The sequence below is a fragment of the Anas platyrhynchos genome, chromosome 23 (genome assembly GCF_047663525.1).
Source record: "Anas platyrhynchos isolate ZD024472 breed Pekin duck chromosome 23, IASCAAS_PekinDuck_T2T, whole genome shotgun sequence".
Lineage (NCBI taxonomy): Eukaryota > Metazoa > Chordata > Aves > Anseriformes > Anatidae > Anas > Anas platyrhynchos.
The window spans coordinates 7,204,600-7,219,007 of NC_092609.1; the positions used below are offsets into that span (position 1 = coordinate 7,204,600).

Sequence of the window (14,408 nt, forward strand, 5' to 3'; positions counted from 1 at the left end):
GTGCCTCTAAGTTGCTCTTTGTCTGTCATTTCAGTCTTTAATATCATCCCATAATTATTCAAGGCAGTAATTTCTAACAAATCAAAGTCCTAAGGCACACCCCAATTTTTATTTTTTATTTTATTTTATTTTTTTTTTTCAGAATGAGAACAGGGCTGAACTCTTGTGCTGTGAGAAAATGCTCCATTTTAATTGCATCACACACAGCCTTAATGATAAGGGATCATTCCATCTTCCCTAATTTAGCTAGTACGTGTTCGATAGTGAGGCGGCCTCCATACCAGAGGAGATGAAAGCCTTGGGCAGAGGCACGGAGTTGTGAGGGTAGAGGAAGAACACTTGCCAAGTTTCCATCACTGCATTGAAGGAGCTGCCTTGTTTTCCATTCAGTAGCTGCAACTAGGATATAAGAGGGCATCTTGGCCTCTGTGCCAAGCTGTGCAAAGTGAAGAGCTCGTCAGCGAGATGAGCAAAGGGGCATTTTGTTTGGGTTTGTTGAGTGTCACAGGTCGTGCAAACAAGACATTCACCACACAAAAGCTGTTCTGCATAAATGTTACTCTTGACTCATTGGATAAAACCTAATTAAGGCTTTCCTAACAGGGCAATATTCTTTTTTTTTCCAAACAAAGTTCTTGAAAGAAGCAGGAGGGGGGATTCTCGGCTCCTTTTCACAAACCACTTCAAAAGAACTGAGAGAACACCCTTAACTAGATAGCGCCGCTAGGAGCAAATCATTTTTCATAGCACCTGGCACACTGCGTTAGGGTATCACACATCCCACCACTTCAGCTGTGGTCAGCACGTGACTGCTGATGAGCGGGGGCTAACGAAGCGTGCCAGAAGCTGGGCTGTGACTGCTTAACCCCACTGCCACACAGGGCCTGAGCTTGCTCCCCATTCAGCCACTCGGGCTTATTAATTGGGGCTGCGATCCACAGGAAAGTAACTGCTCTGTGGTTGTTTTCTGTAGAGCAGCTAATGCTCAGACTAAGTAAATTGACTTGAAATATCTAATTAATAAGTAAATAATAGTCCATAAAGAGCAGCTGACTCTGTCTGCTGAGATACTACAGAAATGGGGCCTCGCTTAGCAAAAGAGGTCCTAATGGCCTTTTGGGGCAGTGCAAGAAATTCCCTTCTAAAGATGATTGTTAGTTTTGTCCTTGCTTTTATTCTAAAAACCAGCCTCGTCCTAACTGACACCAGCAGAAAGAGTCCACACTCTTGTTTTAAGACAGTATCTGTGACTTTCATGCAGCAGAATTGGTAATTCTACAGGTCACGTTAAAGGTTTTATACAGGATTTTAAACTCAAGTATTTGGTGTCTCTGATTTGTTTTGAAGTCTGTCTCTTCAAAACTAGTAAACTGATATACATGTATATATATATGTATATACATGTATTTTAACAAGTTTTAAAGATCAGCAGCCTATGCACATCATTTTGGGGAGCAATGGTAACAGTGGTTTGAAGTAAATTATGCATCTGTTTAACACAGAATGGGAATAAATAACCTACTTTAGTTGTAGAATCTCAGAGGAAAGCAAAGTCCTACCAACACACCTACAGTGAGAACAAGCTCCAGTGAACCACACATATGCAAACGTTATAGCCTTATTGAGAAATAGAGCTGAACACAGGCATATTTTCTGATTCTAATTAATATATATATTTTTGTCTCCAGTGATTCTGTCTGATATCTCATTTTTTGTTTGCTCCTAGTTTGTGACTTTCTATGTATATGTAAAGTATGCATATAAAGTTATCAAAGTTATACACTTATATATATTTTTCAGAGCTGAGTTACCAATTTCTGAACATACTAAATGCATAATTAATACTTGATATACATTTGATATCTCTGTGGCAGTGAACTAATTTATTTTCTACTTTTATATTACTATTTAGTACAAGCTAAACATGAGTAAAGAAAAAGTGGTATCCATCCCTAGGCAAATGGTGACGTGTCGACTAGATCTGTACCATTACAGTAGTTCAGGGGGACAGAAGGTGGTCAACCTTCATCTCGTGAGACTCACAGCCCCACAAGGAAAAATGTGTCATAGGATTATTTTCTGTAACATAGTACGCATAAATATCTTGCAATTTGCTCTCAAGTATAGCTAGGAGTCTCAAGTTAACTATTTTCTCAAAAATTTTGATGGCAAATATAAATGTGCGGTTGTCATCCCATGTCTTGTGTCATTGGTCATCTCCTGAGTGTACACCGACACTCAGCTCCTTCCAGGAATCTTCACCGACTTTGATACTGCCAAATCAATAGCCTTTAGGTTATAAACTCTACAAGAAGCCAGGTATTTTTGCCTAAATTGAATGCCTAACTTGAAAGAGCCCTTCAGAGCTGCAACACAGCTGACAATAATTCCCAAACTGCCCTACTTCAATTTCATTCTGCTTCATTTAATGTGTTTCTGGAAGGTGGTGGTGTCCTTAAAGAATGCAAATTGCAATTCTTTTATTACACGAAAATATCTTCTAAAATGGTCTGAGTCTCAAGCTAAAATATTCTGAGTCTTATGCTAGGTAAATATTCAAGGGAAAAACAAGGGTACCTGTGCAGAACTTCTGAAAGAAAGTGACACAAAAATAATTTAAGAGAAACTCAGAAATTCTGTAATGCTTATTTTCAATACAAATTGTAAAATATCCTATGTGGAGGTATTTATAACTCTATCGCTACCTTGATTTATTTACCTTTGGGATGTGACTTTACAGTGTCCTTTTCTGTCCCCAGGTATGAACTGTAAGTGATCATAGCAAAGACTTCATTTACTTATGTATTTATTTATTTATTTCCAAATACTGTTTGGCTTTCACTTAAAGAAATATTTCTGTATTTTTCAAGAGGCATAGACTGAAAACATAAGGTGGAGAAACAGCTGATCCTTAGCATTGGAAGTGTATGTAATTTTTAATATAAGGAGGTGTTAAAGTGCCAGGCAGATGTTGCCATAATGTCTTTATCTGCAGTAACACTTTTGTACACCACATAATGTGCTATGTGTCCATTGAACTAGGATGTTTTGACTATGGATTTTGAAAGAATGTAATTAAGTTTCTATATATGCCTCACTTCTTTTAATGTCTTGCCCTAGAAAGTTTTTGTTTGACAATAGTAAATAAAATAAAGTTGACTTTAATTCTGTGTTTGTGTTTTTGTTTGTTTGTTTGTTTTATATAATAAATGTAGCTTTCAGGAATTCATAAAAATATGTTTACAGTTACTCATGCCTTTATTTGGATTCATAGTTTTCTCTGTATGTGTCTATATATTTTTACATTTATAAATATATTTTAAGGAGGAGAGAGATATTTAGACAGTAGAACAGTAGAGAATGAGTACTAAATAATGTTGGTGAAGAGTGGTGGTGAATATCCATGGCCAGGTAAAATAAAAATAAGAAAGAATATCACAGCTGCCTTTCTAATATAATTTTCAGTAATGGTATAATATATACTCTCTAGAAAGGCTTTTAAATAAAATTTTAAATAACATTTTACATGGATACAGTAAGATAGTAAATATGCAGTCCATTTTATTATTATTTTTTATTATTCTATTTTTGTTTAAGAGCCTGGTCACATTTTATTAAAATGGGTAACTAAAATATTCGCTGTAAGGCTGAGCGTTTAGTTAACTCGGTATTCATATTTTCTAAGCAATCTTCCAAAAAAAAAAAAAAAAAATAATAATCCTGACATTAGATTTTAATATTTCAAACCTGTACTGTAATCAATGGTATAGTTTATATAGAGATATGTCATTTACTCTTGACTTTCTCTTTCATATCCAATATCCTTTCTGACTACTGTGAGTTCATAGCTCAAAAAAGTTTCTTGATAACAAGATCAGCTGCTTAATTACAAGAAAACCTGTATTGGTTTGAATTTTCCATCTTTTAATTTGTATCTTTCCATGGCATTCCTCTCCTGACTTGACACTAAGGTGCAATGCTATTTTGAGAGAACAGTGTGATTGTAGTTGTTAACCTTGATGCTGAGTTGTAAACACTGTCAGGTTCGATAATTTCCCAAAGGCTGAGATCTGATGGAGCCAATTCTCAAAGATTAAAAGATATCAGGTAATTGATGATCTTTGAGGATGTCATCTCCATAGATTCTTATTTCAGCTTCCTTTCTTGCTTCTTTAGGATAGAATTTATGGTTTGTCCTCAGGGGAGGAAGAAAAAACAAAAGAAAACAAACAAACAAAATAAAACTGAAACAGGTGGAACTTGCACCCTTCTTTAAAAAAAAAAAAAAAAAAAAAAAAAAGCCTTTGGGGTTACTTGCATCTCCAAAACTCAGTTAGTGAATATTCTGAGGCTTGTGACTTGCGCTTGTATGTGCACTTGAAAGGCTCAAATTTGGGGAGGCAATACACTGGAAGAAGGTGATGTAGAAGTAGAATTTTAACTGTTAGTTATATTGGGTCATCTGATAGCTTTTTATGGTACTCAGGGTAGATACAAGTACCTTCTTATGCTTAATTTGAGCACCTCTCCCTAGCAGGAAGTTGAATATCTCTGTCTAGAACTATTCCGACTTCAGAACAGCACTTTAAAACACGTTCCTGACACAAATCCTTTATCAGAAGTGTCCAAGCATTAGGAGAGATTTGGGCTCACTGAACTGTGATGCAGCAGTACTTTGAAAGAGAAGTTTAATCAAGTTTGAATGCTTGAACAAACACAATATTCTGTGGGATTGGTGTTGTTTTAGTGTGTACCTGAATGCTTTTCCATTGCAAGAAAAACTTCTTAACAATAATGGCGCAATAAACTATTTTATTAACCATAAAACTTGCGTGCCATTTCTAGAAATGCATCTTTTGCCATTGAGAGTGGGAGATGAAAGGACTGCTCAGGCTTGCAGCCATCTGAAAAGTATATATATATATATATATTTTTTTTTCTCTAAAAAGGGAAAAAAAAGTTAATATTTAACTTCCATATTTCATTTCCTCAGTATTATTTCCTTCAGTGACAGGATCGTATTTTGGAGGAAAAGACCTAGTTAAAGAAGTGCTAGTGGAGTAGAAATTGGGAAGTTCTGCAATTAAGAGCCTTTACCAGGCTCCTGGATAGCTTTGAAAGCATATAAGAAAATCTAAATGGCTACTGTATGGCTTAGAAAAGATCCCATGAACTTGTTTTTTTGCTATTTTCAGAGAGAGTTGCATCTACCTTTTTATCAAATATCTTCATGAATACCAGAAAAAATCCAGGTATCCTTGCCATTAAAATGTCAAAAAAAAATTGCCTAAAATCAACTAATTAGAGCTTTAAATTATATTTAAAGATTGGGCTTTTCTTAACAAGCTAAAAGCACGTTTACTAAGGCAAAGTAAGGCAAAGTGTTAAATCCTTGGTTTTGTTTGAGAGAAATATTCTGCAAGCCAGCCAACTGTGGAAGTTGTGTGAATTTTGTACTTAATATTTTGCGTACGTACATAAAGCTCCAAATGATCTATTTTTAAATAAAGGACAATGATAACACCCTGTAGGAGGGTCAGACAGATCATTTTGTCAGAAATCACATGTAAAACGAGGGCCAAATTCACTTTAATCGGACCCACCGAGAACAAGTTTCAAGTCAAAGCCTTCAACTCATTTACATCAACAGCCGAGACTTCTAGCAGTCTGACCTGGTAGCTGGGCCAGGTTAAAACAAACAAACAAATGAAAAACTTTCATCTGTTGCTGTTCCAGTCTGTCAAATTACCAAGATAAAATCATTTTACTACTGTGTTCTGAGGTGTATTTTAGTTAGTGAATTACTTCCTAGCCCTCCTCTTAACTGCCTGGTTCCTGTCAGCAAAGTCAGGCCCACCAATTAGCGCAGGCTAATTCTGCTCCTTTTTATATGTGTGCCTCCTTTGTTATGCTGTACATTGTTCACTAGTTGGGATATCTACTGACAATTAGGGAATGAGGCAGACACAAAGACTAATTTGATCACCCGGAGACCTGCCTCCCAAGATCCCTGTGTAGGCAGTGGAGACACAGCAGTACCTCCAGGGCACTCCAGCTGAGGTTTCAGCTCGCCTTCGCCCTCTAGAGAAGCCTCCTTCTTTCCATTAACTACAGGGAAAGACTGGCATCCCCAGGCAAGAGATGGCCCCTCTCAACCACGCTCCCATTTTAGTAAGGGAAGTCAGCGACAGAGTTTGACTTTTGAGTTTCAGGGCAAAGGCTGCTCATCCGCCACGCTGGAAACGGGCCTGGTCCAGCTGCCTGATGGAGCTCATCCCAGCCCAGCTCCCGACCTGGCCCCATAGGCACCTTGTGCCTCCAAAATCAGCAATTCCCTTTGGGCACACTTCTATGTGCTCTCGGGACACTCCTGGCCTCACCAGGAGGACAGAATGAGGGAGGAATGGCAGTGGGGTGAATCTTTCACGTGAATTAAAGTCATTAAGTAAGGTTCTGTTAGGTTAATTGCGGTATTGATCCTCCAAGTCCCTCAATTTGGAGTAGTATATAACTGATACAATTTCAGTTCAATAATTTTTGTTGGTGAAAACATGCATTTTACCTGTATTCAGCTTAGTTTCTTTATGCCTTTTTCCCTAGCCAGTTCACACACTGTCAGTTGTAGACTGGACTGCCTGTAAGTGTTGGGTGTATGGCAGACATCATGGATGATAACCATTGAGACACAAATATTTTAATTGTTGAACATTCAAATTCAAATGTTGGTCAAAATAGTTTTGATACCACTGGAAAAATTGAGAGGGAATCTGGTTCTTGAAAATTTAATCTTTATGAAAACACTTAAAGATGAGATGTCTTTAATTTATGAAAACAAATTATATCAATTTGACTCTTTCAAAGTCAAATTTAAAATTTCCCATCAATATCAACATTCATCTGGCAATTTATTATTCTTTGCTATCTTCGTTTTTTGTAGAATCATTTTAAAGTTGTGAATAACATGCTGTGTGCAGTGTCTGTGTGCAGTGTCTCAGTGATAGTCCTATTATATGGTGAGATAAAATCACAGGCCTTCCTGGTTAATCCTGGATATGTTTCACTTAAAACAAACAAAAAACAAACAAACAAACAAAAAAAAAAAAACAAAAAAGCAAAAACAAACAAACAAAAAAAAAACAAAAACAAACAAACAAACAAAAAAAAACATTTTTTTGCTGTTAAACCTTACATTCTGTTAAGGAAAAATTCAGGTAAAATAAAGTGCAAGACTGAAAGGCTTATGGCAAATTTGTAATGAGGAAAATATTTCACAGAATCGCAGAATATCCTGAATTGGAAGGAACCCACAATGATCATCAAGTTTAACTCCTGGGTCCTTAAATGACCGCCCAGAAAATCAGACCACATGTCTGAGAGCACTGTCCAAATGCTTTTTGAACTCGAGCAGAGAGTGAGGACAGAGTGAGGTCAGCACTTAGCACAGATTCTGGAACTGTATGACGCTTTTTGTTGTAGAAACGTACTGGATGCTTGGACACTTGTACTGGATGCTTGGACGCTCGTACTGGATGCTTGGACACTCGTTAAGATTCAGCTTGAAATTGTGATTTCTGACTACAGCAAATCCTTTGGAATCATAAATAGCTGTGAAGTCCTGTTTACACAGCTGCCAGTTAAGGTTATTGTGTCTGTTTTGCTTCGTAGTTGCGAAATCTTGGGCAGAAGTGGTAAAATTGGGTGTTGCAAGACCACAGGCAAAGGCCGTTAAAAAACGTGCCCCAAAACGAAGACCAATGAAGAAGACAACACAGTCACCAAAGGTATTTGTTTTACTTCTTTTTAAGGTTTGGGGGTTTGCTTAACCTTGAAACAGCTTGTTGGCATTTAACTGCAGAAGCTGGAAGTTTGAGATTTTGGCAAGATGTTAAATGGGTATTGGTGTCTTTCTCACAGCGTGTAAATCTACTTGAATTTACTGAAATGTATTAATTCAAAACATCTTAAGAATGTATCTAAATAACTAATTGTGTTGGGTGGATGGAGTAAGTATTTGTCCCTTGTCTGTAGTTGAAGCTGTAGTGCTGTTTGAAAGAGGTTCTGTTCCGGTTTAACCACTTTACGTGGTGGTGAGGTTGGTCGTTGGATGATGGTGAAGGTCTTTCCCAACCTAAAGGATTCTATGCAGGTGGAAAGGAGTAAGACTGAAAGACTCTCAGGATAATCCCTGAGCGTTTCTGAAAGCTAAGAAAACTTGTCTCAGATGCTCATTGAGCGTAGTCACTCAAATCTTAAACGAATATATGAGCTGCATTTCACAACGAATCAGCCCTTTAAAGTAGCTGCAATTTAACCACTTCTGTATGCCCAGCAGTCTGTATTAGCTAAACACGACCAATAAATTCGTGTGGCTAAAGCACACCTAGAGTTGAAGCTGGTTGTGTCTGTGAGAGAAAATAAAAAGGGTTTTTTTAGATATGTGAATGGAAAAAGGAGAACTAAAGAATACATAGGGCCGCTCCTTGACAGGGAAGGTCTTCTCACAGACGATGACATAGGCAAAGCAGAGACGCTTAACGCCTTCTTTGCCTCTGTCTTCAATGCCGATGATGGGCTTCGGGACCCAGGGTGCCCCGAGCTGGAGGACCGGGACGGTGGGGATGACAAACTCCCAACCGACCCTGAACGTGTGCGGGATCTGCTACTCCACCTGGATCCCTACAAGTCCATGGGTCCGGATGGGATTCATCCCCGGGTGCTGAAGGAGCTGGCGGACGTCATCGCGGAACCTCTCTCAATTATTTTTCAACGATCCTGGGAGTCTGGAGAGGTCCCGGTAGACTGGAAGCTGGCAAATGTTGTGCCGATTTTCAAGAAGGGTCAGAAAGAAGACCCTAGCAATTACAGGCCTGTCAGTCTCACATCAGTGCCTGGTAAAATCATGGAGAAGATGGTTCTCGAACGTATTGAGGCGCACCTGGGGGACAAAGCAGTCATTGGTCCCAGCCAGCATGGGTTTGTGAAGGGTAGGTCCTGCCTAACTAACCTGATTTCCTTTTATGATAAGATCACCCGTATGGTAGACCAAGGGAAACCAGCTGATGTGATTTTTTTGGACTTCAGCAAGGCTTTTGACACGGTTTCCCATAGGATCCTACTGGACAAAATGTCCAGCATACAGCTAAATAAAAACATCATACGATGGGTGAGCAATTGGCTAACGGGCAGGGCCCAAAGGGTTATGGTGAATGGGGCTGCGTCAGGCTGGCGGGCGGTCACCAGTGGGGTCCCTCAAGGCTCCATTTTAGGGCCGGTACTTTTCAATATTTTTATAAACGATCTGGATGTAGGAATAGAAGGCATTTTGAGCAAGTTTGCTGATGACACCAAACTTGGAGGAGTTGTGGACTCGAATGAGGGTGGAAAGGCCTTGCAGAGGGATCTGGATAGGTTGGAGAGCTGGGCGATCGCCAACCGCATGAAGTTCAATAAGAGCAAGTGCCGCGTCCTGCACCTGGGACGGGGAAACCCTGGCTGCATGTACAGACTGGGCGATGAGACGCTGGAGAGCAGCCTAGAAGAGAGGGATCTGGGGGTCGTGGTAGACAACAAGTTGAATATGAGCCGGCAGTGTGCCCTGGCAGCCAGGAGGGCCAACCGTGTCCTGGGGTGCATCAAGCACGGCATCGCTAGTAGGTCAAGGGAGGTGATTGTCCCGCTCTACTCTGCGCTGGTGCGGCCTCACCTCGAGTACTGTGTGCAGTTCTGGGCACCACAGTATAAAAAGGACATGAAACTGTTGGAGAGTGTCCAGAGGAGGGCTACGAAGATGGTGAAAGGCCTGGAGGGGAAGACGTACGAGGAACGGCTGAGGGCACTGGGCCTGTTCAGCCTGGAGAGGAGGAGGCTGAGGGGAGACCTCATCGCAGTCTACAACTTCCTCGTAAGGGGGTGTCGAGAGGCAGGAGACCTTTTCTCCATTAACACCAGCGACAGGACCCGCGGGAATGGAGTTAAGCTGAGGCAGGGGAAGTTTAGGCTGGACATCAGGAAGGGGTTCTTCACAGAGAGAGTGGTTGCACACTGGAACAGGCTCCCCAGGGAAGTGGTCACTGCACCGAGCCTGACTGAATTTAAGAAGAGATTGGACTGTGCACTTAGTCACATGGTCTGAACTTGGGTAGACCTGTGCGGTGTCAAGAGTTGGACTTGATGATCCTTAAGGGTCCCTTCCAACTCAGGATATTCTATGATTCTATGATTCTATAATAAAATTGTGGAATCTCTTGAGTGATTCTGGCTAGGTTTTAAATAAAAGGGATCTTTGTGTCCTAATTTTTATTTATTTTTTTCCTTTTTTTTTTTTTCCTTTTTTTCCTCCAGAAAGAAAAATAAAAGGTCATTTTAGCACAGGTCATGCAGAATCTCCTGCTACAGTAGTTGTAGGCAGAGCGCACTCTACCACTGGTAGAATAGCTGGACAGGTCCCTAAAGTGGTGAAAAATCCAATCTCGAAACAAAACTTGAATATGGATGAAAGCTTCACAGGTACGTTGTGAGATTTTTAAAACCTGTTACTGGTTCTGCCAACTGTGCACTTTTTTTTTTTTTTTTTTTTCCGAAACAAGTGCTCATTTTTCTGAATATAATTTATAGGGCTGGCTGAGATGTTTAAAACTCCAGAAAATACAAGTGGAGAAACATCACCTTCAAGCACTGTTCGTGACAGTGATCTTACACCACCGTGCACGACAATGGACACTTCTGAACTGCGTACTCCTGAAGAATCTGGTATGGTTGTTAATTGGAAAGAAATTATTAAAGTATACTTTGGGGTAGCTGTGTCTGCAACTCACTGATAGTGCATAGCCTAATGCTAGGCAGACTTAGTGTACAGATAAAGCATCTTGCAACCATTGATTTTTTTTTTATCATGTATTGGAGGACATTTTCCAGTAGTTCCAGTTATTTTTTTTGGTAGGTGTTATTTTTTTATTCATTCAGTTTTATATCGAACTTCTAAATGCTGAAGTATTGTTTCAGGCAAACCTTGTGTTGAAGCATGGCAATCCTTTAATCAATTGTCAGGGGATACATCTAGATTCAATGACAAAATCTTACGGCAGGGAGTGGTTATGCTGTAGAATTTTGCAAAGATTCTACTTAAGAAAAATGTCAGATTAGGAAGATTTGTGTTAAGATGATCCTTAGCTTTTTTTTTCTGTCTTTTGCATATGACTTTGCATATCAGTCGTGTTCCTGAATAACTCAGAATTCTTTAAATTCTGTTTTACTAAGAATTTAGCAAAAGTGAGCATCTAGTGAATCACCAACAAAAATCAAGAATGAATTATCCAATATTCAGAGTAGTAATACTAATGATTTTTATCAGATTAAATAAAAAATCATCAAGGTTTTTTAGGCTTAATTTTTTTAACGTATGCTGTGCCTTGTAGGAGCTAATTGCCTTCTTGCTAATTACCAAACCAATTGCTGAAACACAGTTTTGGATTTAGCTTGTAGAAAGCTTTGGCTGATTGAATCCATTTTTTACTTAGTTATACAGCGATTGGAATGTTTGGATTTCCTGCTTAGTTTGTTTGCCAAATTAGATAAACCTACTGTTTATTTCAGGAGAGATGATGGTGTCACCATTAAATACTCCAGATTCTTCAGGAGAGATACTGGATTGTCATGACATCTCAGATTTGATGAGAGAGGAGGAATCTCCAAAGTCTATATTTGAAATAATGTACTCCAGAATTCCAGAAGGAATAGCTATGCTGGAAGAAGATCTTGATGTGGACAGCGTATCATTAAGTGCAGAGAAACAAGCCTCTCAGGTGAAATTGGAAAGTAAAAGGAAAACACCAGATGAGAAGTTGGAGTCAGTCAACGTTGGATCAGCCATCAAGCAGCCATTAAAAACCCCAGAGAAGAAGCCAGGACTTGTAGAGGTCCTGTCGGGCATCAAGCAGCTTATGAAGACTGCCAAGCAGAAGTCAGAGGAAACAAAGGTAAAATATTTTCTTTAGCTTTTGGAAAGAGTTTATTTAAGCTTGGAGCCTGTGGTTGAAGTGAACTCTTAGGCCATCTAATAAGACATGTTTTATATCATTGTATTTTCATTAAAATATCTCATGCACAAGACCTGTGGCTGACAAAATACCTTCTGGAAGAGCACCTGATGTTTATTTGAAAACAGTGAAGTTGACAACCTGTGTTTTCCTTGGTAGCTTTGTCCAGGTGTGAATGGGTAAAAACCAGAAGATGCAGCTGAGTACAAATTTGAAGGAGCACTTTTTTTCTAGTCATTTGTTTCTGTTATGTTTAAAGCACCCTTAAATTACTTACAGACTACAATGGAGTTCTTTCTGTGCCTTCCTTTTCATAAGTGGGATATATGCATGTTTGGTTTTTTTTTGTACAGCTTCTTCATAGCTTGTAGATTAAATTCAAAACACTTTTTTTCTTTAAACATCCAAGAGCACTGAGCTTTTGCCAAAATTTGGTGTTACCACGTAGTCAGTTGATTGCTCTTCATGCCCATAAGGCTTTCATTCACTGCTTGCTGAATGGACACCAATTCTACTCTGTTTGCTTGTATTAGGATGTACTTTGTTTAGAGGAACCCTACCTAAATGGCTGCTGAGGCTGCTCTGGGTTACCATTTTGACCTTACAATTCGCACCTTCATCACTCTTGTCATTGGTGTATTTTATTAGCCTCGATTTTTGTTGACTCCCAGATCCATAGATTAAAATGAGTATTGCTGGTCTGTGTAGAACTACAATAAAACACTTCAAAACATTCAAATGATTTAGATTCAATAACCCTCTTTTTCTAATCTTACTAGACAATGTTCAGCCCGTTTACTGAATGCTTTTTAAAACTCTACTGTGTTGTCTTTCACTGTAAAAACTGCTACACTAGCTCAGATAACAAGTATTAAGTTCAATTTTGTGGTAGTACCAAATATATGATGCAGTTAGCAAACGAAGTTGGCTTCATTTTCTCATAAAGTATTTGGCAGGACTTTTTTCAACTGTTTCACTCCCAATTTTCTATTAGTTAACTATTTCTTGTCCTGTCAGACACACACAAAAGTATTGATTATTGCTTATTTCCTTAGGTCAGGTCAGAAAATGTTATGGATCCTAAGCAGGAAGATGCTGTAACTGCTTGTACTAATGGCAGTCGTGAGTATGGTAAGTACAAACACTTTTATTTTAACTAGAGTAATAATGAATATGCAGGACTGTGTGTGTTGTTAGGAAGTTTCAACGTGTTGTAAAAATTCCAAATTATATAGTATGGAAGGAGCAAATATCTCAGGGAATTTGAGCAGTAATCTGTAACACAAACCAGTGTTGGCATTCTATTGGTGTTTAAAAAATGGTGTAGTAGTTTGATGTAATAACGGTGGCATCTCCAAACATACCAGTGTAAAAAACAAACAAACAAAAAATCACCTGTTGCTAAGGTATCCACTTAAAATCACCTTTATTTGCAAAGACTTTCAAAATATATCTTAAAGCTTGAGTGCTACCTGTCAAATAAAACAAATAACTCTGTGTACTAAACTGGGTTTTATTCTAGGAGTCTGTTTAAATCCCTGTTACTTTTTAAAATTAAATAAATTCATTTGAGCAAGACCACTTTACTAGGAAAATGAAAACTCAAGAGATACTTTGATCGGGCATAGTAATGTGTAACTTTTGTTTGTGCTCTTTTCTATATGACAAACTTTGTGGGGGGGAATAAAACTGTTTTAGAAGACAAAGGAAATACTTCACAAGATAAAGATTCTCAACAAAAGTTGTCAACTAGCGAAGACCACTCTACCCAGAGACTAACAAGGGGCAGACCAAGGAAGACTGTACATCCACCTTCAACAAAGCAGTGTGAAAAGGATTTAAATTCAAAAGAATTGCAAGGTCTGGAGAAAAAGAGCATCCAAGAAGAGATGGGAGAGATCAGTACTTCAACTTCAGTAGCTAAAAATACAGGAAGAGGAAGGAGAACAAATCTTTGCATGGAAAAAGAAATTGTTTCAAAGCATCCTGTTGAGAAAACAGTTGAAACCGTTTCACTTGTGGAAACGCAGGTTGATACTCGAAGACCAAGAAGAGGTAAAACTAAGGAACCTAAGGAGTTAAAACATCCTAGTGAGGATCTTGAGTCTTCTGAAAAAGATTCTTCAGTGCTACAAAAAGATCCTGCAAATAGGAAACAGGCTTTGCAGGAGTATGATATCAGTAGCACATCTGTAACTGAAGATGATCAAAGCAGAAAGACAGAAGGCGTATCTAGTAGCACTCAGGATGAAAATCACCAACTGCAAACCGATTTAAAAAAATCTGAAAACGCATCTGACAAAGGTAGTGTAGAAGACAGAGAAGAAATTCTTCTATTGCATCAGAAGAGGTCTAGAGGAATGAAAAAAATAG

General features: G+C 38.7%; 1 protein-coding gene across 1 annotated transcript in view; it reads left to right on the forward strand.

Annotated features, from left to right (window-relative positions):
- The window catches only part of LOC139999314 (uncharacterized), a 39,180-nt gene that overhangs the window by 21,244 nt on the left and 3,528 nt on the right, over positions 1–14,408 (forward strand). Inside the window, 3 exon segments of the mRNA XM_072027097.1 lie at positions 10,642–10,749; positions 11,626–11,975; positions 14,066–14,339. Of these exon segments, the coding sequence (XP_071883198.1) occupies positions 10,642–10,749; positions 11,626–11,975; positions 14,066–14,339 (732 nt within the window).